The following is a 26,412-nucleotide window of genomic DNA, read 5'->3' on the forward strand; positions in this document are numbered from 1 at the left end:
TCCATTTTTTTAGGTACTCCAACATTTAGGTAACTCACATTATCAAAATTATGTAGATTTCCAAGTTTAAAAAAAATATTCTTATTTCGGGAAATTGTCATTTTGAGCTAAGGAAGTTCTTCAAGCGTCATCAAAATATTTTTTACAACTCTCTTTCAATGATGCCCAATTCCAAAAACTTCAACTCCTTTGATGCAAAGAAATTCAATTAGTTTGAATATCATATAATAAAATATCCATCTATCTACAATGGAATCCCCATCGCGATTTATATTGATATTTTTTATGAAGAAAATAACTTGGTTAGTTTTCTACATTTATCTAATTTATTGCATAAAATAGTAAAAGGAAAATTAGTTGGAGTGAGAATCGAACCCACACTTCATGAAGCGTGCAAAACATTTCCGCCTCAGACACTACTACCACGCTCACTACAGGAAAATCACTCTGGTGGATTATATCAAAAGGGTGTTATTGCTACTCATTGCATTCAAAAAAATCCCATTGATAATTGATGTATTTGACAAATATCCACTATCAATAGTATTGTTTAACAAAAACACTATCTACTTTCTTATCACTTTACTGTCCTCAGCCGATGGGGTTGAGTATTAGAAAATTTACAGTTGGATCAGATATTAGTCAAAATCATTTACGCGTATATGAGATGAGCTGTCTTGTTTTCATGCAAGGTGTTGCGTGGGAATGTTGCACCTCATACGAAGGACGAACTGAGGGGCGGCTGGATGTTTTGCTCGCTCTGCTATTTTTGATTTTTACAAAATATAAAATAATGTTCAACACTTTTTGGAGCAGATAGTTTCAGCTTTCTCATGATAAGTATGCATTTGATTGGCTTTATTGTTTATTCTACAATACTTTAGTAACGGTACCGATTACCTGATGTTATAGTCGATTTATATCATTAGTAGAAAACAAAGATGGTATAATCAAATGAATCATCATCATCATCGTCGTCATTATAATCATTTATCCATAATATTGTATTTACTACCCAAAAATTCTATACTTGGGCAAAAAATATGATTTACCAACTGACTTTCAGGTAGCCCCCAGCATTCACGAAACAAAGCAGAATTGTCGCGCAACATACGGGCGTTACGCTATGGCTGGCGCTCGCTGCTGCCTGTTCGTAAATAAACCCATGGTGGCAAAAGCTGTTGATCAAAATGTTCACAGTTTTAGCCACATTTTGTATGATACCGTTATATTTTTTTGCAGCAGTATCTGACAGTACATTCTAACGAATGTATTCGTCGAAAAAATTTGACTGATTTGTGCGATTTTCATGGTCAAATTCGTGTACTATCTTCATGTATCCCAGCTCACACACACAAACATGCAGCGTTATGGTTGCGAAATTCAAATTCAAATTTGGGAAAATCGTGGAAAATCTTGGGAAAAGCTAATATTACTGACAAATCTCCATGTTATTTCAATAGTTTATACTTTGAAATATTATTGTGAGTCAAAATGTGGAGTGTTCCAACATCCAATTGTTCTATTTTCCTTCACATAGCTGCCCACAGGAATGGCATGAATTTTCCGGGAAAACCAAATCAATTTCCTAAAAAGACTTATCAGTCACTTCCCAAAGACTCGTACTATTCATTTTATGTACAAAAATAGATAGGTCATCGCTTTAGTTTTTTCGTAATCCTTGAGGAAAGCTATTTTTTGCACAGAATTTCCCGACTTCGCTCGCTTCGCCGAAGTATCCTGGAAAAACCAAGGAAAATTTGGGAAAACTTTTTTCCACAATTTGAAGCTAACATGTTCCCTCAGAGCGTGAAATATTTTTAATTGGCCGTTTTTACATTAATTGGCCAGGAAAACGTTCCAAAGTCAGCGTAACGCCATTCCTCCCATACAAATCTGAAACCAAGCAAACCCACGAGACGATGGCCTTAAGTCATACAACTGAACCACGATGTCCCCTATTGCTGGCCTTTTACATACACCCATCACATTCTTGTTTAGAAAATACGTTTTGAATTCACTTCGGATCAACGCACCCTTATTCTTATTATTTCAGTTTATTTATATTCAAACACACAGCTGAGGAAGACTTGGCAACCCAAAACGTTCGGAGAAACTGAGGAGCGTCACCCAAGACCGACGAAGGAATCCATCGAGATATTAAGGTATGCAGTCGCCGATTCCGTCTATAGGTCTAAAAGCTTTAGCTCCAGGGAAGTTTTGGAGTATGCTGAACATCCGGTGATTTTGCTTTGTTATTTGTTTATATATGTCGCATCTAAAAGCTTTACATTTCGAAATGTGAAAGTACGATGTAAACAAACCATGAACCAACAATCTGAGACCACCATCAGTATCATCAGTATAGGCATGCTGAATACTCACGCCTTTGCACCTGTGGCGATTCACAAAGCCTACGAAAACCGGACAGACATTGAAAAAACACAATTTCATTTAACTTGTATGAAATTCTTTCGTAGAATCTATTTTCGTACATTAAAAGCACTTTATATATTATGTACGGTATTCTTCTTCTTCTTGGTTTACGTTCCCACTGTGACATAACATTGTGGGCTTCGTGGCCGTGCGGCTAGAGGCGTCAGTCATCTAGGCGTTTCGTAAGCCTCGGAGTGTGGGTTCGATTCCCGCTCCAGTCGGGGAAAACTTTTCGTCAAACGGAAAATTCTTCACTGGGTCACTGGGTGTTATATGTGTTGTCCGTTGTCATATGTTAATTGCTTGTTCAGTCTTTACAACCTCTGGTTGAAGACGGTGAAGTGTCTTTAAAAATAACCTGCTTTTCAGCTTAGTGTTCTATGAGCACTTATGCAATTCAGGATCATAATTTCTATTTCATACTATTCATTCCAGTATCATAATGACCTACTTTTCTGTACCGGTTCATTATACCCTCAGCATGGCCATTAGGCCGTCCCTTATTTTGCAAAATTTAGAAATGTTATAAGTTCGTTAGTGGAAAATGATCGTTTTAGCTAAAAAATGATCGTGTCAAAATTTGAAATCCGTATCTCAAGGCTAAGTGGTCCCTCAAGGGGCCTAAAGTTGTAAAAAAATGTATGGGACCAAAAAAACATGAAATTTTTTTCGACAAAACAAATACGCTATTCCACTAAAACCGGTGATTTTAGGACCCTAAAGGGCCAAAAATGTGCTTAGATTTGCGATATCTCTACTCGTTTCCAAGATATTGACCAAAAACGACTGAAAAATCAGCATTTTTGACCATTTTTTTAGATTCCGAAGGAAACTTACACTATTTTGTTCAATAACTCAAACACGAGTAGAGATATCGCAAATCTAAGCACATTTTTGGCCCTTTAGGGTCCTAAAATCACCGGTTTTAGTAGAATAGCGTATTTTTTCGTCGAAAAAAATTTCATGTTTTTTTGGTCCCATACAATATTTGACAACTTTAGGCCCCTTGAGGAACCACTTAGCCTTGAGATACGGATTTCAAATTTTGACACGATCATTTTTTAGCTAAAAAGATCATTTTCCACTAACGAACTTATAACATTTCTAAATTTTGCAAAATAAGGGACGGCCTAATGGCCATGCTGAATCCCCACGCCTTTACAGCTGTGGCTAAGGGAGCCCTTAAAATGGGGTTGTACAAAATTATAGCCGCTGATCGTTTTCATTTACAGATATTACATCAGGATTCGTAGCATGAAACAAAACGAGCGAAGTCACGACAAATTTCGTACAACTTTAAAGAATCTTTCGTGGAATAGATCTACGGTTCCGTACAATCGAATTGACTTGACAGTCAATAAGGGGCTGTTCATAAACCACGTAGACCAAATTTTGGCCATCTCAGACCCCCCCCCCCCCCCTTCTCCCCTTGTAGACTTTCGTTCATACAAAAATTTTGAAATTTGTATGGAGCGTAGACTTTGCCCAGAATTTTCCATACCACGTGGCTGCATCGGCCAAATATGGAGTGCAAAAGCGTACCCCCTTGCGCCTCGTATCGTATGCGCCCCTTGCACCTCGTGCGGCCGTAATTGAATTGATCCAGTGCGTTCGGTGCAGATAGTGTTCGGCGCTGTGATAAAACAAATTATTGTAAACAACACCCTCACCATCTACCCACAAATAGCCAACACAAACTTAAGTTCACCAAACCCGACAGCCCTACGCCAAGCAACTGGCGATACAAACGTAGCCGTATCCCTATAAACTCCCTGTAGAAGACCCAAACCCAGGGTCGAAACGTCGGATTTAATAGTATCACCCCGCTTATAGTTTATCCGAACCGAAAAGCCAACCATAGAGGGATAACTCTGCTCAATTTATCAACCTTTCAAGACACGCGCCTGTTTGAGCCCAAAACTGTACTGCGCTCGCGGTATTGTTTTATTTTTTACAACAGTGCGCGTCCTGAAGGGTTAATGAGTTTTTTGAACTGGGGCTAGTTTATCTCAAGACCCACGGTTTACTTCCCTTCCGAAGGAAGGTTTGTCGGGATTTGTGGGTTTGACGGGAATGGAACTCGATCCTTGGTCCTCGGCGTGATAGTCACGTGTCTCAACCATTACACAACGCCCGCTCCACTAGTGAGTTACGTTGTTTCGCCCCGTCTACAACTGTCGCCCCTGTCATTTTGTTGCCATAAAGAGTCTAATTGCGTTTGGTAATTTTTACCGAAATCTCAACTGCAGAGTGTTCGGCAATGGATGGTTATCTAAGTTCTGTAGAAAATTACAATGTCAAACTCTAACGAAGTTCCGTAAATATTGCCAGCTTTACCGACTTTTTCCGGTAAATAAAACTTAACGGTTGAGATTTCGGTAAAATATTACCGAAGTCGGTGATTTTTTCTAAGTGTATAAACACAACAGAAACATTTAACACCGCTGCTTCGCTTGCAATCGGGAAGAGAAAATTTCTGCCCTTATACATTTGCTCAGAAATAAGGCTAGATATTTCCGTCTAGTGGAGACGTCAGGTTATCATCGTAGACGCTAGCAGTCAACTGTGAGAAGAACAGGAGCTTCGGGATACCTTAGGTGATTGGCAACAGGCAAATGAGCTTGTGGTCTATAAGCGTTTTACGTTCCATCTGGGATACCGTCAAGAAATTCTTTGTGGTTTCTCCACAAATAATTTCTGTTCAAATAAATTTTGAAATTCCTTCAGAAATTCTTTGTAGGTTACCCCAGCAATTTTTTTCTGAGATTCCTCGAGGGAATTTATCCGTGGTTTCTCAACAAAATTATTTTGAAATCCCTCTAGGATTTCCTTCTGCGATTTCTCAGGGAACTCCATCTGAGATTTTTAAGGGTTCCTTTGGAAATTTCGTTTGGGATCCCTTCTGAGTTTTTTTGAATTGGTTATTACGAAAAATATTGAAGCACTGCAAATGTACATTAAAATATGACATTTAAATGGAACTTTACATATGCGTAATAAAATAGGAAATCACATTTGAAAAAATACAACACAGAACAGAAATTTTGCCCTGTCACCTATTGGTTAACAATTTCCAATGACAGGATGACGAGGTTTCATAAATGTTGTTGGTCCATCAGGCAATCCTGTAAACGTATTTTCTCTGGCAGGTTGCCTTTTGTTCGCAGCATTAGTTGCTTGCATAGCTTGAGTTTTGCCTAGGAATTTCTAATCCTAAGGGGGAACCCTGATTCGAGTTTCAATACAAGACCTTTACATTTTGGTAGTTGGTGTTTACTCGAAATGACCTAAATGTAGGCTATCAAAATAAGACTGATTAGATCTCATGATGCTCTATAACGCCAGAGCATTACAAATGTGCATTTAACTTGGCGAAATATCAACAGGTTAAAATAGATCAAGTAACACAAAAATAAAACTTGTAATAAGGTTCCATCTGAGATTCTTCCAGAAACTCGTTATAGTATGCCTTCAATGATTCCTTCTGGGATTTCTATAGCTTTCTTCTGGGATTTCTCAATGAATTCCGGGAATCCCCCAGGAATTCCATCCGAGATTCTCCCAATACAGTAGTTTCTTTTGGAATTTCTTTAGAAGTTTGTTTGTTTGTTTGTTTATTTTCGACACTTTACACCAGAGGTGCATTCATGTCGTTAAGTCTAGAAAATCCATTTCATTTACAATTCATAGGTCTTCTACAATTGTTGGTATAACCCTGTATCTCGCAGAAATTTCAAAATCTTATTAATACTATTTTCTTCGTTACCCAATGCGTCTCTTAAACTCGTTGTTCCAATTTCGTTATCCTGCCGTTCTCTTTCGTATTTTCTACAATTTAAAATCATGTGTTTTACATCTAGAGTTGTTCCACAGCATTCGCAGGTGGGAGGGGGTTCCTTTTTTAGTAGGAACGTGTGGGTTAGCCGCGTATGTCCAATCCGCAGCCGTGTTAGTACTCGCTGGTCGGCTGCACTGCCGTAATCTGTCCATCTGTATGTGTCGTGTTTTATTTCCCTCAGTTTCGCATCTCTAGTTACAAACCAATTGTTCTGCCACTGTTGTCTTATTGCTTGTTTCACCACCCTCAGAGCATCTTCGCCCGGGATAGGTATGTCTGCAGCTGGTTCTGTCCTCGATTCATTCGCGAGACGATCGGCTTCTACATTCCCACTGATACCGGCGTGTCCAGGAATCCAACAGAATCGTACTGACTTGTTTTGCACAATGCGCTCAATCTCCTGGATCCACGGGTGCTTGGATTTTCCCGCCTCTAGGGCCAGCAGACAGCTCGCCGAATCCGTAAGGACTACCAGTTCTCTATGTATGCTTCGGATGGATACTGCTTTCTTAATGGCGTATGCTTCTGCGGAAAAAACGCTGCATTCCTTCGGAAGGCTGTACTTATTCGAAATGCCATTCGAATAAAAAGCGGCCCCTACCGTATCCAATAACTTTGAGCCATCAGTGAAAACGACCGTCGATCTTTGGAAGCGGGTAGAGAGTAAGCGTTGAACTATTGGACGAACTTTTTCCGGTGGGTCACCGGCTCTTACGTGTTTTTTGACGTCCCACACTATCGACGGCCTTCGTGCATACCACATACGGTCACTCTGTCTCAGCATTGGGCTAACAGAAGGGAGGGGTGTGCCCGTCAAGTCAGTCAATTGGTCTGAAGCTCGTCGTATTAGCGGAAGAGAGGTGTTGGTTCGATGTTTCGCCAGTATTCGAATAGCCGTTCTCGATGTGATCTGCATTGCTAATAATTCAAATGGGAGAGTGCCAGCTTCGGCCATGACCGAGTTGATCGGGCTGGTTACAAAAGCACCAGACGCAAAACGGACCATTTTGTTGTAGGCAGGAGCGAGAACTTGGAAAGTTGCAGTTCCTCCTCGGCTCACCAGTGAGATTCCGTACGTCAACTTCGCTGTGATTAGCGCGGAACCAACCTGGAGTAACGTTGTCCGATTGCCTCGTGGAAGTTTAGCACTGATCATCTTCAATATTCGGAGACGAGATTCACATGCTTCTTTCGCTATTTGACAATGGGGTTTGAACGTCAAAGTTCGATCAAGAGTAACACCCATAATTCTCAATCGGTTGGTCTTCGGAATGGACATTCGGTCGATGGTAATCTCATTTGATGGTTCCCGGCGCGCGTTTGGGCTGCAGTAGAATATGTGGGATTTTGTTGCTGATATAGTGAATCCAACGCTTTTTGCCCATCTATCAACGGCTTTGACGGCGGTTTGTAATTTTCGATGTAGGCCGGTAGACTTTGCTCCACGAACCACTAAGAGAATGTCATCCGCATATAGAAGTATTTCAACTCCTTTTGGAACTATTCGGAATATGGGCTGCATTGCGATGAGGAATAGAGTTACAGATAGTACGGAGCCTTGCGGTACTCCGTTTTCCAACCGATGTTCACGAGATAAATGGCCGCCTACAGATACCTGAAACGTTCGCTCCGTGAGGAAGCTTTGTAGCATGTTCATCATCCGACCACGTATATGCCAAGATTTTAGGGTGCGGAATATACCGTGCCGCCAGGTGGTATCGTAGGCCTTCGATAGGTCTAAAGATGCTATCAGGCAGTGTTCATCGACGGTTGGTAACGATCTCTCCAATTCGGCAAAGTATGTATCAGTGCCACGTCCTGAGCGAAATGCATGCTGGCGATTATCTAGGCGTCCTTTTGATTCCAGTTCGCTGATCAAACGGCGGTTGATGATCCGCTCGAGTAGTTTCGCCATACAACTGGTTAGTGAAATAGGTCGGAAGGCAGAAGGTCCAGTATCGGGGCAATTAGGTTTCGGTATGGGAACTACTATGGCATTTCGCCAGCTGGCAGGGAAATCTCCACTATGCCAAATTTGGTTGAGTAGGTCAAGTAGCGTCATCTTCACGGACAAAGGTAGTCGTTGAAGTAGTGGATAGCCGATCAAATCATCACCTGTCGAAGCACCTCGCCCTTTATCGAGAGCCCAAAGGAGTTCAGCTAGTGTGATGTCGATATTGTACACATCGTCAGTGTTGGGCAAATATTCTATAGATTTTTGTTCAGAAGCTGCTTTTGCAATCTGAAACGTAGGGGGGTAACTTGATGTTGCCGATTTTTCGCTATAGTACGTTGCTAATTCTTCCGCTACTTCTTCAGGCCTATCCGTGAATCCACTGGCTTGTTTGAGTATAACCGTCCGTTGTTGCCGATTGCCACGTAGAGTGTTGACCGTTCGCCACAGTTCAGTCGTCGTGCTACTCGGTGAGATTTTCGCTACGAAATTTTCCCACGATTTCTCCTTCGCTTCGTTTATCGCATTGCGTGCCGCCGCTCTGGCTTCTTGGAAGCTAGCCAAAGCACCGGGTTGGTTCGGATCCGATGGCTGCAGACGACGGAGAGCGCGCAAGCATTTTCGTCGTCGTCGGATAGCTGTCTTTACCTCAGGGCACCACCATGGTACCGCTTTTGGTCCTATTCGGCCGCTTGTACGTGGAATAGCCCTCGTGGCAGCAGCAATAACCTTTTCAGTGAAGCTGACAACGTTCCATTCGACATTTGGTCGGATAGTTTCAGATGTAATACGTTCAAACAACGACCAATCGGCTTGATCGTATAACCATTTTTGCCGCACAGTTCGTTGATGAGACCATCCGGGGATGGACACTAATATCGGTAAATGATCGCTGTTATACGTGTCCGACAAGGTTCGCCAAGTAAACCTAGAAGCCAGATTCTCGGAGCAGATGGTAACGTCTATTGTCGAGGATTTACCCGTGGCCGGGTCGATGCGGGTGGCGGAACCATCATTGAGGATCACCAACTTTTTATCCAAAGTCGCTTCGGCAATGAACTTACCCAAAGAGCTCGTTTGTTTAGAACCCCAAGCGAAATGGTGCGCGTTGAAGTCACCCATGAGCAGCACCGGACCATCTAATTCTTCAAATAACTTACCCAGGGCAGCTTGGCACTGATTCGAACTTGGTGGAACATACAAGGATACTACAGTTACCTGAAACGGAGCTTGTATCCGTGCAGCAACGAGGTGTAGCGTTGTGTCGATCTGAACACGCTCGAAAGGTATACCTTCTCGGATAGCAAGGCCTACCCCGTGTTGCCAGTGATGTACTGTATTCGATTCCAGCAGTAGTGTGTAGTTCCGTCCGATGAAGTTAGAGGGGATTATGTGTTGGCCTACTTTGGTCTCCTGAAGAGCTACGACGCAGGGCTCAAGTTCAGAGATCAGTAACTTTAGCTCGCTAATGTGGGCCCTGAGTCCTCGGAGGTTCCACTGCAGGGCAAAGCATCCGTCAGAGTGGCTGTCTGGCACTGACCGCGTAACGGACGAAGTTGATGCTCTGCGTGTTGGTGTGTCAGCTGTGGGGGGAAAAGGTATCGCAGTATCTTGTGTTTGAGGGGGCGCAATGCTGTGACTTGCCTGTGGGGCGATTTGCCCCACAGTGCCGGCTGCTGTCGAAACCATTACACTAGTTCTTCCAATACCGACAACAGCCGGCACTGGGGAATCGCTTTGTGTAATGTTTCTGCGATGGATTCTAGATGAGGCTGCTGCTGCTGAAGGGGTTGGTGTAGTTTGGCTGCAGTCTTCGTTGGGGGCATATTCTGACTGGGTTGTTCGAGTCTGTGTAGGGCGGCGGCCAGGACAGAGAAGGGCTACTCCTTCCCCCTGCCGTCTATCCTGATTCTCTTGTGCCATAGCACGTGTTGGTGAGACAGCTGTAGAAGAGAAGGTTGCCGCAGTAACTTGTATTTCATTGAACGAGATGTTGTGACTTGCCTGTGGGGCGATTTGCCCCACAGTGCCGGCTGCTGTCGAAACCATTACACTAGTCCTTCCAATACCGACAACAGCCGGCACTGGGGAATCGCTTTGTGTAATGTTTCTGCGATGGATTCTAGATGAGACTTCTGCTGCTGAAGGGGTTGGTGTAGTTTGGCTGCAGTCTTCGTTGAGGATATGTTCTGGCTGGGTTGTTCGAGTCTGTGTAGGGCGGCGGCCAGGACAGAGAAGGACTACTCCTTCTCCTTGTCGTCTGCCCTCAATTTCCGGTGTCGTGGTAGTGTTGATAGATCCATCGGCTACAGAGGTGAATTCGCGATCAACGGGTTGGGGTATAGTGTCCCGGATGGCTAGTTCAACCTGCCGTACTTGCGTCGGAAGAGGTACTACACTTTCCCTACTTCCGAACCGAATATTCTCGTTGTCCGTTGGATTGCCTTGGTCGTCGTGGTTATTCAAACGTTGTTGAGGGTTGGTATTATCGAAGATGATGGTTTGGAGGTGTCTCCGATGCTTCAGATTCTTCACTGGAGTAATCCATTTGCGTTAGGTCGTGAATGTTGGTTGCTGTCTTTTTTGGAGGTGGACTGGGATCTGGCGAGATGACTGGTTTGCTCTTGTTGGGTTTCGAGGATCGTCCACGCTTTGTTTCCTGAACAGCTGGAGAGTTGGTTCTCGATCGGGTTACTGGTCCAGTTGTCGCTACTGTCTCTACTCGATGATCTCGGCTGTGGTGCGGTTTATCACGGTTATCAGAATGCTCCCGGTGCTGACGTGGTTGTTCTGAGATATTCTTCTGATTCATCTGCTCGATGGCGTTCATCATTTGTTTTATTTTCTCATCCTTTTGTCTACTTTCCTCCTGTAGTCTAGCGATTTCGGCATCCTTCTTAAGCATGGCTGCTTCCAGTTCCTTCAACTTCTTCTCGAACGTGCTCTGTTGAGCCGTTACTTGGGCAAAACTACTTGTTTGATGTTCGACGCGTTTTCTTGCTTCCGGGAAGCTTATATTGTCACGGACTTTCACTCTTATCACCTCAACTTCTTTTTTATATACCGGGCACTGGCGGTTAGTCGGACGGTGGTTTCCCTTGCAGTTTAGGCATAATGGGGCTTCGCCGCATTCGTCTCCGTGAAATTCACCCGAGCAGTTCACGCAGCGCTGTGGTCCTGGACACCGAGCACGGGTGTGCCCGTAGCTGTAGCAACCGAAGCATAGCATTGGATTTGGGAAGTATGGGCGAGTTGGTACACGTCTCAAGCCGACTTTAATGGTTTCCGGGTATGTTGTCTTACAGAAGGTCAGGATCAATGCCGGTGTGTTTACTCTCTTTCCATCCACATTTCTTGTAATTCGCTGTACACGAATGACTTTATCATTGGTCATCTCTGCCAAAATGTCATTTTCTTCCATTCGAATTAAGTCAAAGGTGGAGATGATGCATCTGCACACATTTAAGTTCGGATGGGGAATTACTTCAATCTCAGTTCCGTCGATGAGCTTCGACAATTTCAGAAGCTTAGTAACTTGTCCGGGATTTCGTACCATCAATGTGTATTTTGTGCCTTGAGCTTCTGACTTCGCGTCTTCAATTTCACCGCCAGCACAAGCCTCAACCGATTTCGCTATGATGTACGGGTTAATCGGCAGTGCAACTCCATTCTTTCCGGTTAATTGGAGGTAGGTCAACTCGCCAAAACTATTAGTTGGGTCCATATACGCTGGCAATCTGCGTCCGACTGACCCTCCAGGATCGCCGCTACTAGCGGCCGCCATGTTGGATTAGTCTGGTTTGCCCTCAATGGTAACGGTCACCCGTTACCTACCCCGAGCAAATCACAGAAAAGAGAAAACTTTCAAAACTTTCAACCACTTTTTGTTTCTTGAAAAATCTCCCTTCCAACACACCGCGTCCAACACCACTGAGCTGGTGAATGAAACTGCCTGAACAGTCCAGCTATGGTCGTTTGTTTTGCCGTTGGGAGCACAATGAGCACGTAGCTAATCACTAATTTTCGGCCCTTGTTTGCAGATATTCACTCAACTTTCACTGTATTCACTCTCTGTGACACTTCACGTACCGATTGGTATGCGTTTCGACCGCGGCGATCGCGAAAAACTTGGTAAAACACCCTTGTTTATTTCGAGAGCGCGCACTTTATCACCCATACGAGACGGTGCGTCGAAACGATGTTCTTCTTTAGAAGTGTTTTTAGACTTTCAGAGATTATTCCAGCAATTTTTCTCGGGATTCCTGTAGGGGTTCTTTTGGGGATTGCTTCAGGATTTTTTTTTTTCAAAATTCCTCCAAAAACTCCTTTTAAAATTACGTCAGAGATATCTTCCAGGTACTCCATTCGAGATTCCTCCTGCAGTTCCTTAATGGATTCTATCTGAGATCCTTCCAAGAACCCTATTAGAACCCCGACGAGAACTTCTGTCAGTATTCCTCTAAAATCTATTCCGAGATCCTTTCAAGAACTGCTACCGGAATTCTTGCAGAAACTAATTTAATTTTTGAATTCCTTCAGGAACTACTTCCAGGATTTTTTTTCGGGAACTCCTTCCGGGATTCTTCCGATAAATCCTTCAGTGATTAATTCGGGAACTTCTTCTGGACTCATGTCACACAGTGGTCAATATTTGAAAATACCTGGTAAAAATTGCCAATTCATAGTAGTCTGCTAGTTTTAGCCTATATGAATGTATTGGAACATGATTTATCGCTCAATTTCATTTTAAAGGCATTTTCATTTTTTGTCAATTTCTACGAACAAAATCCGAACAAAATTGATGTTTTTCATACAATTTTACTATACACATATCATCATGGCGCTATTGTTTTGGCAGCTCTTGGCAGTTGCATTTTTCTTTAACCGATTCTGCATATATAAATGAGCATTTGAACGGAATCTCCCCGCGGGGAGTAGCGGGGAGCGATTTGTAAGACACTTTGAAGTCGAACTGTAAGAATTTCTGGTACTAATGACATGTAATGCCAATTTTGAAGCCAATACTGTTATTTTGATCTCTTGCTCCATTGCAGATGTCTGATATACACAAGAACTTACAAATAAAGTTTTATAAGCAATTGTATTACTTATATCAACAGACTTTTGTAGTGCTTGAACTTGTTTGTGTTCTTTATCAAAAAATCAGCATTTTCTCCACCAGCAGCTGTAACAAGATACAAAATCAATATTTCCATTCTTTTAAATGCCAGTTAGTGCTCCTGGTATTATTCTTCTTCTTCTTTGTGGCTCGACGTCCTCACTGGGACTTGGCCTGCCTCGCTTCAACTTAGTGTTCTTTGAGCACTTCCACAGTTATTAATTGAAGGGCTTTCTTTGCCTGCCATTGCATGAATTTGTATATTGTGAGGCAAGTATAATGATACACTATGCCCAGGGAGTCGAGAAAATTTTCCCGACCGGAACGGGAATCGAACCCGCCGTCTCCGGATTGGCGATCCATAGCCTTAACCACTAGACTAACTGGAGACCCCTGGTATTATTAATGAATGCTCAATATACTGTATCCCATATAAGACATGTTCAAAAATTGAGTTTCTGCCAGCTTTTCTCAAAATTGGACCTCTGTGTGTCAGGAGTTGCTTCTGGAATTTCTTCCGGAACTCATTCGTGGATTCTACAGGAATTTTACTGTGATTCCTTTGGGAATACTTTCCTACAAACACAGGAAAGAATCTCTGGAAGAATTCCGAGAATACATTCTGGCAAGTGCTTTTGATAATATCCCAGACGGAATCTCTTTAGGAATCTCAGAAGAAACTCCAGGGGTGCTACCGTGCCCTCGCACCGTGCTGCCATCAATTCATAAAACTGCACACTTTCCCACGTAAGCAAGCCCGGGCACAAGAGAGGGGTTTTGGAGGCTACACTAGGCATACACTAGGCGCCCCTCCGCCCTTTGGCAAAATTAGGAAAAAAAAACTTCCCTTGTCGCCTTTTCTGAGCACGCGCCTGAACGTTGGCGTACAGTCAAGTCTCCTATAAGACGTTGCCACCCACCAAGTATAACAAGAAAGTGAAGGAGAATCTCAAGTCTAACTCGAATGCTGTTGGGGCCTTAAAATATCGCTTATCTGAAGCCTTCTCCACCAAGACCCCTGCACCACCACACTAGAGGCCTACATGGCATTATGGGTTTTTAACTGGGATTCTAACAGATGCTGAATGTTGCACACATTCTAGTAGAATGCCCTTCTAGCGTAGAATGCGATTTTGAAGGATCCGTACGTAAAGTATTTTCTAATGAAACAAACACTGAACAATTGGAAGTGGAGCTGGCTCAATTAGGCTCCTTAAAAATAGAAATTAAGATTAGGGGGTCGTAAGCTACGATACGTGAGATATCTTACTATCACAAACTTTGGCACAAAGTACTGGGTAGGGCAGTAAGTACGAAGGTTTGCTCTATAGAAATTGAAGTTTCAATGTTCAGCTATACCAAGTTTAAAATAACATTCATAAAAGTCATCCTCATCGAGAGTAACTCGCAGATTACTTTATTGTACTCTGCAATGCCAATGATGTAATTTTATTGAGCAGAAAATTTAAAATCGCGGTTCCCCAAAGCACCTTATTCCGTGTCATCAGGACCTGCAACCACTTTAAATTCAAATCATACCATCGTACCTAGTTTGTACGATGATTCCAATTTGGCAATTCATTGGATATGGCTTCCTGAAGTACACACATCATAACCTCAGTCAGCCAGCCAACCTATCTCACCATACCGATTCTAAACGACCGCACCGCTGCGCTACCTAAGCCATTTGTTGTGTCGACCCCGTGTGAACCTCATCCGGCATGTCACGTTTACTTCGTGAATTGCCGTTCTAGATACCTAGGTACCTACCTACACCGCCATCAAACGGCGACAACGATGGCTATATCGGAGCATGTATGATGGTTGCCGTCACGAATGTAAATGAGTTTAGGAATTTATCAGGCTGTGTAACGTTGGCCGTCTCGTCAAGTCATACCTGTACTGTGAAATGGGGTGATGCCGATCTTCTGTAAATCATATCCTAACAGTCTACAAAAGCACTGTCCTCAGCAAAGTGGAAGATCTTCTAAGACATTTTAGTGACCGTCGTAGATAATCAACACCTCGAAATTTTCTACGTGATGATAATTTGAGTACTGAATTTCGTTAGTTTATTTTGCTGAGTGTATACCCGAGAACTCACCAGAGATCTAGTGCAGACATATAATCTCTAAAAATTGATAAACGTCTTAGTAGATACCATTCAATGCTACTCCATGTCACAGTACTCGATAGCTCACCACAATTGCACATTGTTGCTCCTGTACTGTTACATAGAAATCATTTTCAAATGATGAAAACTCTCAACGTTGTTTCTATTTTTACTCTCCATAAGCACAATTAGCAACTACTTGCAATTAGAGTACCGAGCATACCTGTAAATCCATCGCATGTTGAATCCTGAAATAATCCATAGTTCAAAGGGTCCTGTCCTGGCTCTAGTTCGTACCGTGCGCGACGCAAAACAGTTTGACTTATTTGCCACCAATTACCCCCAACCGACTGAATTGCACTTTTTGACAACTGTTGAAACATGAAACTTTCAAAGCACTACATGACCACACAAGTACACCGTCCCTGCTACCACGGTATGTAAATGGCGACCGAGTTTTGATTTCCCTCATGAATTGCACCGGTATTACAAGCAACACATCGTCGTCGTCGACGTCGACGTCCTCGTTATCGTTGGCATCGTATTCACCGCTGTTGTCGACCATACCTAGCAGAGTCCTGATGTAAAGCGACAAAACGTACGGTAGAACGAAAGTACTTCCCCTCGTACCGTGTGCGGTAATTTCCATTTGCCGAAACGGATGCTTTGCGACTGAATGAATGAAGTGGAAAAAATGTCGTCCAGCCATGGTAGAGTGCTACGAAAATGAAGGAAAAATATCAACTTTAAGTATGGGACAGTGGGTAAAATTGATTAAAATATTAATATGCGTTAGAGACGAATGGGGCCTTCAGGGTAAAGGCTCTCTAAACAAAACAAAATGAAATATTCGAATCGAAATCGAGCACTTTCTAATAGAAACTCAACGGCCTGCCTGCTGTGGACAAAAGATTGCAATTATCACTTCTCCGGCGGGTTCAACTACCGATCCAGTCGGGAAAATTTTCTCGACTCAATGGGCATAGTTTATCATTGTCCTTGCCACAAATTCATGCAATGTCAGGCAAAGAAATCCCTTCAATTAATAACTGTGGAAATGCTCAAAGAACACTAAGTTGGTTGAAAAGAGGCAGGCCAAGTTCTAGTGAGCACGTAGAGCCATATATTTATTAGAAGGTAGATCTTATTACCTTACCTTCTTATTAGAAGGTAGCAGAAGAAGAACTGTGGACAATAAAATAAAGATCATATCACCGATATTTTGTCCCTTCAGTTTTTCCCACTATGCACTTTAAAAAAGCATGAATGGTACAAACTATTCCGTAACGTCAACCACCCACAATCTGGCTGTGAAATACATATGCATTATGCACTTTCTCCAATTCCGTTGTTGTTCCGTTTGTCCTTCCCCGAGTGGTGTGTTATGCTGGTATGGTATACCGACATCATTTGCGACATATAGTACCTGTTTAAAAATAACTCCGGCACGCGAGCTACAGGTATTCGACAATTATCGACCTTATGATAACAAGCGAGTCAGCGACAACGTTAATATGGGGGATGATTATGTTCTTGGACTTCCTGTGCTCGATTTCAAGGTTGGACGTTCGTACACGGAGAAACTGAAAAACTCAAAATTAGGTACTTTTAAACTCAATTTTGAGTTCTTTTTCATCTCCCTTTTCATGCGCTCTTTCTATTGTTGTCAGAGAGTGAAGAGAGAAACACCCCAACTTTTGCAGTTCCGTGCGTCAAGCCAAAACTGAGTTTCTAGCACAGTACTCAAATTTGAGTGAATACAACCTAGTCAAAATTTCGGTTGGGTGGAAAAAACTTAAAATTAGGTATTTTTTTCACATGGAAGCAAGCGGGAACAACCCAACAAAAACATCGATTCCATCAACTCAAAATTGGCTTGACGCACGCAACCCCGAAGTTGGGTGGAAAGAACTCACTTTTGGGTAGTTTCGTCTCTCCGTGTACTGTTTATGCGAATGTCATATCGTTGCAAGAAGTAGGAAGAATAGAATAATAAAGTGCTTCAACTACCAGCGACCTACATAGCTCATTTACAACCATACAGGAATTATTATCAACAATATGGTTATGCTTGACACGTAATAATGGGTTGTAAGAAATGTCCATTCACAGGCAAATGTCTTACTTAATAATATGGAAGTGATCATAAAATACCAGCCCTGTCACAATAAAGACGGTATGCCAGAAAAATCAAGAGAATTTTAGTGACATTTCGAAAATATCTTCTGCAATATATAATAAATCTCATCTTTAAATCGCATATCATGGCAAAGATTGTAGTGTCATTTGCCATAATCTTAAAAGTAAAAATCTGTTCCTGGATGAGTGCAAGATAAGCAAGGCATATTTTTATTTATTCGTTTATTTGGAAGGCTCGGGCTAGCAAGGAATTTGCCAATGTTATTTGCTTCCAACTGTTACGAGTAGTACGAGTACACGGAAATGGTGCTTTTTATATGCTCGGTAAGAAATTGCCCCACGAGATGATGCATGTGTGGTACACTGAAACCTCCATTTAAGTCGATGCATGGCTGATCGAAAATAATTTTTACTGTGCCGGCAATGACTAAACTATACAGTTTTATATTTTTTGACAAATCTCCTTTGTCATGCGAAGTGTTAAAAAATATAAAACTGTATAGTTTAGTCATTGCCGGCACAGTAAAAATTATTTTCGATCAGCCATGCATCGACTTAAATGGAGGTTTCAGTGTATCACCAACATATGTAATGTACATATGCTAGACCTCTGAAGCGGAAGAATTATGACGATTGATAGCAGGTTAGCACAGAATATTTCCACTTGTAGGATCTTTTCGGATGTTTTGTCTTCAAAATCTTCGAATTAATTTCCAGAATTATTGTTAATATTATTATTACTTTATTATAGAGATTTTCAACCCTAGGCAGACCCTGGCAGAGTCAGCGAGGGGAAAAGGTTTTAACAGAGTTTTTGAAATTTCCAGAAAAAGATTCCTCTAAAACTTATTCCTAGGGTTTCTCCGGGACTTCGAGTTCGCTCGTTTAGGTTGCGGTTTCCTCCAAGGGGTTTTCCAAGAATTTCTCACTCCTCCACATTCCTCCAAGAATTTTACAATTCTTCCACATTTCTCCAAGAATTTTACCAAGGATTACAGCAGGAATTTTGCCAATCTATTATATAACGCCTAGGGGCTGTCCATAAACCACGTGGTCATTTTTTTTGGGACTTTTCAACCACCCCCCCCCCCCTCGCGTGATCATTAGTCCATACAAAATTTTTTATTTGTCCATACAAAATGGTCATTGGCCGAACCCCCCCCATTGACCACGTGCAGCCCCCTACGAATTATGCAATCAAGCGAACTGTGCTGCTTCAGCTTCATAGCTTGCTTCATAGTAGTAATCGCACTAATCTATCCACCTTACGCCTGGCATCCACGCACCAATGTGTGAACCTTCTGCTAACCATATCCCACCAACATTCCGACATCAGCATGAGCTAGTGCAGTCGCAGATTTATATTCGGTCTGATGTAGATACAAACGATTGAAATCATCACTTCCTTTCTCTTCTCCACATTGACCTGCAACCTGACGTGGCTGGCGCCATTGTCGCCTAAAAAATAAAAGATCACCAACGCTTACACACTGAAGAATAAAGATGCCCAAGCTGCTACACGAAAAGAAAAATGCTTATTATATGTATAAGAAAATGTTATACATTTTTGCCATTTCGTTTACCCAATGAAAAGTATGCAGAATGCTTTTAAATCTTATTAGAAAAACGTTATGAAGAGTATAAACTTGGCTTATACTTTTCATGATCTTTTTCTAATAGTAATTAATACACGTCTAATATAAGTTATAGGATAAAACTTATAGAATATACTATGTTTTGTTTTGATTGCTTGACCGTTCTTTTCACTTAGATTTAAATCCAAAATTGATTATATATAGGATATTTATTGATGTTTATTTTAAAATGGTTTATTCTATTGCTTAAAATGAAACACATACTCCGTCGGAGTCAGAAAGTTTAGAACACCATCCAAACGAGCACTCTGGACCGATCTCCACAGCTGGCATAATTAATTTGTTCCGACGACGGTAGCTCAGCGACGACGGGTTGTTGGCCTGAATGCCAATGTTGTTGGAGTCCAACTGCTTCATCATCTTCTTTATCTCCAGATTTACCTTGATAATCTCCTGCTCAGAGCGGACCCTTCTGGTTCATTAACCCTCTCCTGCTGCTTGTCGGGATAGCACGGACCTGCGAGTCGCGCAGACACCGAGGCAGACGCTCCATTTAAGGGTTCACGGAAGTTGTTTTGCAGGAGCTTCACCAGAATCACGGCTCAGAATGGCCACTTCCGTACTTGCGAACCTCCATGAAGCTTCAATGAATCGCAACTCAAGCCGCAACCACGCAGGCGACCGCTGAAAATTTGTTGCAAAAAGATTTTTCGTATGCATGCATGTAAATTCCGAGTCAATTCCAACGATGATACCTGGAAGCACAAATAGATTATCAAATGATGCATTTAATTAAATAATTCAATTGTCTTACCCGAAAATTCCTCTGAGAGGTGCAAGGCGCAACAAGATTTCCTTTGTTTTCTGCGTCGACTACCATGTTGGAAATTTTCAATCCAAAACATTATTAAATGTATAAGTTTTGCCTAATATATTTTTGCCATTAGGCAAAACTTATACTCTTCACTAGGACGTGTTATACATTGCATTAAGTTTTGTTTTAAAATAAATAAAGTGGTGTAATGAAGATTATAAGCAAGAGTGGCATGAACTTTATAACATAAATCTAATAATTAAAATCATTAATTTTCTTTTCGTGTAGTCCCCGGCAGATAATCTCATTGGTTTCTTGTGTTAGTGTAGCTGGTCCAGCGATACTGAAGTAGACTCTACATCCATTGCATTTATTTGTTCAACGTCACATTTAAGACAAGACATAATCAACACTAGTGCGCCACAATACTCGGTTTGTGACTGCCGCTCCATTCTCGGTCGCGCCCAATGCTCGCCAGGTCACGCTCTACCTGGTCCGCCCATCGTGCTCTCTGCGCTCCACGCCTTCTTGTGCCAACTGGATCAGTTGCAAACACCAGCTTTGCAGGGTTGTTGTCCGGCATTCTTGCAACATGCCCTGCCCACCGTATCCTTCTGGCTTTGGCATCCTTCTGGATGCTGGGTTCGCCGTACAGTGCAGCGAGCTCGTGGTTCAACCTTCTCCGCCACACACCGTTCTCCTGCACACCGCCGAAGATCGTCCTTAGCACGCGTGTCGCTCGAAAGCTCCGAGTGCTTGCAGCTCCTCCTCGAGCATGGTCCATGTTTCATGTCCGTAGAGGACCACCGGTCTTATTAGCGTTTTGTACATGGTGCATTTGGTGCGTGAGTGAATCTTTTTCCACCGCAGTTTCTTCTGGAGCCCGTAGTAGGCCCGACCTCCGCTGATGATGCGCCTCCGAATTTCACGGCTCACGTTGTTGTCAGCCGTCAGCAAGGATCCGAGGTAGACGAGACCTCGTCTATCGTTATATAACTACCCAGACGGATCCGGTCGTGTTCGGTTCCGCCTACCAGCATGTACTTTGTTTTTGAGGTATTGTAACAGTCAAGAAATCGAGCATATACTGTGTCTGCCTCAAAACACCGTCTAAATAAAATGAACTTTAGCACAAAAGCTCGCGATTGGCTCGGGCAACGGAGTGAACTCGAGTGAATTGAAGAAATCTTAAATATTTGTATAAGACGGTGGTAAGCGTGAAAACTTTTTATTAACTACTACTTCCATTTGTTAAACTTAGCTAGGCGCTATTGTATTGGAGATCGCAATGATACCGTGAATGATGAAATGATATTCTAAAACGAGACAGGTAGTCAGGTGTGGGTTTGAAAGTTTATTGGAGGAAAAAAAGACAGAACTTAACAGCTTAATCCAAAACGACTAACTTCCGCCAAAGATCGCGTAAGTGTTTGTAAATCTTTAGGTCAAATCTATAGAAAGTGAGGGCCCAATCCGGGCGGAACGGTGCGACCTGGAGCAATCGTGCTTGATTGACCACGTGACGGTGATGTGCGCCCTTAGCGAGCGTGAAGCTAGATGTTCTGTGGATCGACCCCGTGACTGATCAGCGGTGGGTGTAAGAACCGCAACGCCACGAGATCCCGTAACCCAAGCCTGAGGAGCCGTCAAGACCCTCAACCTCAACACGTGCAGGGACTATACGAACGTGCAGAGGGCTCCCCACGAGTCTCACGACGCAAAGCACACGTGTCGAGCACGTGGGCGCGGGCCCCACCACAGAGATTGGAAGTTACAGATCACAGCAGTATTGGGAACGCAGGATCAACGAGAACAGCAGGATCGGCCGCAACGATATCGTAGGTACCTGTAAGTAAGCCCAACCCAAGCAACACACATGTTATATAATAGTTACGGCAGCGCAAGTTTTAGTTGTATAGAAGTAAATTTTACGTAATTTTAACATAATGTTAAAATAACGTCAACATAACCTTTATACAAACAAAACTTGCGCTGCCGTAACCTTAATATGACATGTGTGTTGCTTGGGAAACAACACACCCGTAGTGATAGGGATTGCTAGGCCTAGCTAGATTTGTTCGTAGATCGATGCAATAAAGCAATACAAACATGATCCCTATCGTCATGAGAAAAGTGAAATTTTAGTGTGGATGAGTTTATTTGAGTACGTAGAGAATTTGCTTTTAATTTTCGTTCGTTTTGAGAATAGGACTATTTCGGTTACAGTTTCGTTGGCGAGAGTTAGAACTGAATAAGATTGGGTGATCGATTATCCGGATTTTGAAATCTGATGGATTCGAGAACCTGCGCTGAGTGTCTCTCTCGGGTTAGTCGGGCTCAGACATACGATACTGGCATCCTTGTTGTCTGCAGGGGTGGCGCTTAAGTCAGCATTTGAGATGATGATCTATTAGAAACTCCCCCACTTTACAGCATTCACCACCAATCCGACGTTTGCTGCTTCGCGTTTCAGGCGGATACAGCTCTGCCACCGTTGCAAATGTTCTGGCGATAATGTCCATGTCGTCCGCAAAGCACACAAATTGACCGGATTTTGTGAAAATCATTCCCCGGCTGTTGAGCCCAGCTCGTCGCATCACACCTTCCAGGGCAATGTTGAATAGTAGGCAGGAAAGTCCATCAACTTGTCGTAGTCCCCGTCGAGATTCGAATGTACTGGATAGTTCATCCGAAACCCTTACGCAGTTTAGCACACCGCCGATCGTTGCTTCAATCAGTCTAGTCAGCATCCCAGGAAAGCTGATTTCGTCCATGATTCTCCATGGCTCTGCGTGGACGATACTGTCGCCTGCCGCCTTGAAGTCGATGAACAGGTGATGCGTTGGGACCTGGTATTCACGGCATTTCTGGAGAATTTGCCGTACGGTGAAGATCTGGTTCGTTGTCGATCGGCCATCGATGAAGCCGGCTTGATAATTTCCCACGAATGGGGCAGATAACCCCTTCCTTCCACTCCTCCGGTAGCTATTTGTGTTGCCAGATCCTGACTATCATCCGATGCAGACAGGTGGCCAACTTTTCTGGTCCCATCTTGATGAGTTCAGCTGCGATACCATCCTTACCAGCTGCTTTACTGGTTTTTCGCTGGTGAATGGCACCCTTAACTTCCCTCAGCGTGGGAGTTGGTTCATTTCCGTCCTCCGCTGCACTAGTGTCGTCGTTTCCTTTGTTGCCGAGGTATCCCGTGCCTACGTTCTCCACGCCATTCAGAACGGCACTATAGTAGCATCTACGGGCGGTCAATCAAGCTCAAGCTACCCAAGCAACACGACTTGTTTCAAAGTCAGTACCAGCAACATCAGTGCAATTTATTCACTGTTCAAATTAAGGACAACAGAACACAATTGCTTCTTCTTTGAAACCCAAAAAGCGCAAATTTTAAATCGTTATGCAATTTGAGCCAGGGGGAATGATAAAAAAAATGAAAAAAATATATTCAGACTCGAACCATGGACACCAGGAGTATTAACCACTCACCTTACATACTACACCAGAAGCTCTGTTAAAGATATGCTGCTCAATGCACCATAAAAGCTACTGAAGTTACGCGTTACTTCATTGTACCGTCTTTGCCACAAGTTAGAAAGCTGTCAAAATGAAAAGACGCGCAAGTTTTCCGCAACACATTTGGAACCTAATCTGAACAAACAAACCAGAGTAAGATGTTTCGTGTGTGTTAATGCAAGCTGACTGTATTGCCACTTGTGAGGAATATGTAAGCTCCGCCTCCATAAATCGATGTTAAATACGATGTTATTTGTAGTTTCTATGAAACAAAGCTGCAACTTAACGATATTCGGAGTTTAAATGCAACTCAACTGACAAGATGGAAGTTGCGTGCGCTTTTATTGCAACTCTTTTAGACCAAAGCATAGAAAACCACATTTAAAATGATGTTGCAGGTGCTGCTTGGGTAAAGCTCAAGTTATTATAAAAATGGGCTCAATCTAGGGCTCAATCGAGTTTTTTTTTTATTTTTTCGGAGCAAAAATTTATTATTTTACGGTTTCTGTGTCCAACTGATTTGTATATACTAATTCTATCCACGGTGGTTGAAAATACTCAAGAATAGTGAAATACACATAATGTGATAGTTGAAGAGGATAAAAGCTGGAAGTAGTGTTCCCTGCAAAGCAAAGCGGGAGGTATTTGTTAATTTTTGAGTATATTGAAGGTACGACACTTAAGTGACTACCACCAATCTGGCCGCAAACGGTCGCAGCTGAATTCACCAGTAAATCGTTGTTTAGGATTATAGAGAAGTTTTATAGATAAACGTCTGGAGGGAAACATTTTTTCCGGCTTATCGAAAATTTTCAGTTTTTGTATACTTTGTGTTAAAAGATCCAATTCAGTCACACTTATTCAAACAAAATAATAAAAACGGCATCTAAATTTAGTGATGTGTGACATACAAAAATTTCAGAGGTCTCATACAAAAAGTGCGACTAGAGTGAGGGGAGGGTTGAAAATGGACATTTTTGGCGTGACGTAATTTATGGACGCTCCCCATATAAAACTCACAGACTGGTTATATCAAATATTTTTTTTTCAGCTATTGCTTCCCTGGACAAATTCAATTCAACCAACTGCGACGACCCTGTTTGCAAGATTTAATACTGTTTACCAGTCGTCGTTGATCCGTCGCAATATGATTTGACCGGACAAAATCAGTTCAATGTTTGCATTCCTTTGAGGTTCCCTACAATACGAAATAGTCATGAAGGTATCTGCACAACCAAGCTGAGGATTCCATGGCTTCTCGTTATTCCACCGGCGGGTTTTCCAATTCAGTAGCAGTATTTCATTTTATTTATCGCAGCGGCAGCAAGGGGTTGGTTATTGTATTCTGCTGCATGAAAGCTTTCGTTCCGCACGGGCTATCAATCAAGAGCAATGAAAAAAATGGATGCTCTCCACATTGGAGTGTATGGGAACGTCGAGCAGATTTCTGTACTTTTATCCGTTTGAAAAATGATGTCTATTCCTTCGGCTTTCGTACGTTCCGTACCGATCGCGTTACCGTTTTCCTTCTTCGCCATTTTACTCGATATACAACACTTTGAAATCGTTCAAGGCCGACTCTGGCTGCATACTTGGAAGACATCGTCTACCGAATGGCAATGGGGGAAGTGTGATGTATCGTTTCCGTACCTTCGGATTCGAAACATATGAGCTATAATATCGATTTAACCATCAGCTTGTCAGCACATGTCAAGTTCAGTTTGAGTTGTATTTCTTTCTATTTTTTCTGTTTCTTCCATACATTTACAAGGTTTCTCCTTGTTGGCACTGTTCTGTCATATTTAATTGGTTCGCAATTGTGTCTTATTGTTGAGATTTATTCGATGGGATTCTGTTGAACTAGAAAGTTAGAGAAATCTGTGACATCAAACGCTTAACAAAATCAGCAATAAGCATTTCTGAATTTTCATCTGATTTTGTTGAAATTCAACAGAACGTACCTAAAATTTGCTGGAGTCATCTATTTGTACTACTGCATGCATTCAGCACACAAACAAATAAGCCCAGTTAGCTGATTATCAACAAAATAGCTATGTGTGCAACTTGCTGATGACTGATAAACAACTGAAAATTAAAATTTCAAATCAGAGCATACTTTCCTCATATGAGCTTAACTTTTGATTAAATAATTCACATAAATAGTTCTGCAGACAAAAGGCGTGCTATTCAGATCTTAGCATAACCATTTCTGCCAGCGCAGCCTTTGCGTTGTACGGGTTTCCCAGTAGACATTAAAAATCAAACAGCATTGCACATCCCACAGGAAAAAACAAGAAGAAGTACACACCATGCAAACTGAAAATGCCGGTTGCCGGTTCGAACATATGCTATTCCACTCGCTGACTACAATGAGCAGAGCATGTGTGCTGTTGTTCTGTAGAGTGCCGTGCATTATTTAGAGCTTTTATTCGGGTCGATTTCATGCAGAAGTGTTTTCCGTTCAAAAGAAAACATGTAGGTACAGGCAGCTCTCCATGTAGACGCACTTCGATGAAAAAGATGAAAGCTGACAAGCAGTAAGAGATTCCTCCTGCTTGCAGTGCCACCAAGCGGCAAAATTTAATATTTCTGCATGCATTTGGCCAAGTTTTCCCATACAAACTTCAAGCCTGTTGAGCGCCCTCTTAGGTTTAATCGATTTTACTCAAATTTTAAATTTAGCTTCTGGGAGTCAGCTGATTCAGGAGGTATTCATGTATTTTGGACAGGCTGAGGACAACGTTGGAAAAATCGTCCCGTAGCTTTCTTAGAAAACAATTGATTATTTTGTAAAGTTATTAGTGACTTATAATATGATTGCACTTTGCGTTTCTGGTGACAAAAACCTTAAAGAAAGCATTTTAAGCTGAGAAAATCAC

General features: G+C 42.3%; 1 protein-coding gene across 2 annotated transcripts in view; it reads right to left on the reverse strand.

Annotated features, from left to right (window-relative positions):
* LOC109400281 (prolyl endopeptidase FAP) overlaps nucleotides 1–26,412 on the reverse strand; it is a 447,684-nt gene that overhangs the window by 321,281 nt on the left and 99,991 nt on the right. Inside the window, exon 1 of one of the 2 annotated variants that reach the window (XM_062850971.1) lies at nucleotides 15,684–16,177. The exons of the other annotated variant lie outside the window; for it this stretch is intronic. Coding sequence (XP_062706955.1) covers nucleotides 15,684–15,722 — 39 coding nt within the window. The 5' untranslated portion in view covers nucleotides 15,723–16,177. Of the gene's footprint in view, nucleotides 1–15,683; nucleotides 16,178–26,412 lie in introns of those variants that run through there. 2 annotated transcript variants of the gene reach the window in all.

The sequence above is a fragment of the Aedes albopictus genome, chromosome 2, assembly GCF_035046485.1.
Source record: "Aedes albopictus strain Foshan chromosome 2, AalbF5, whole genome shotgun sequence".
Classification (NCBI taxonomy): domain Eukaryota; kingdom Metazoa; phylum Arthropoda; class Insecta; order Diptera; family Culicidae; genus Aedes; species Aedes albopictus.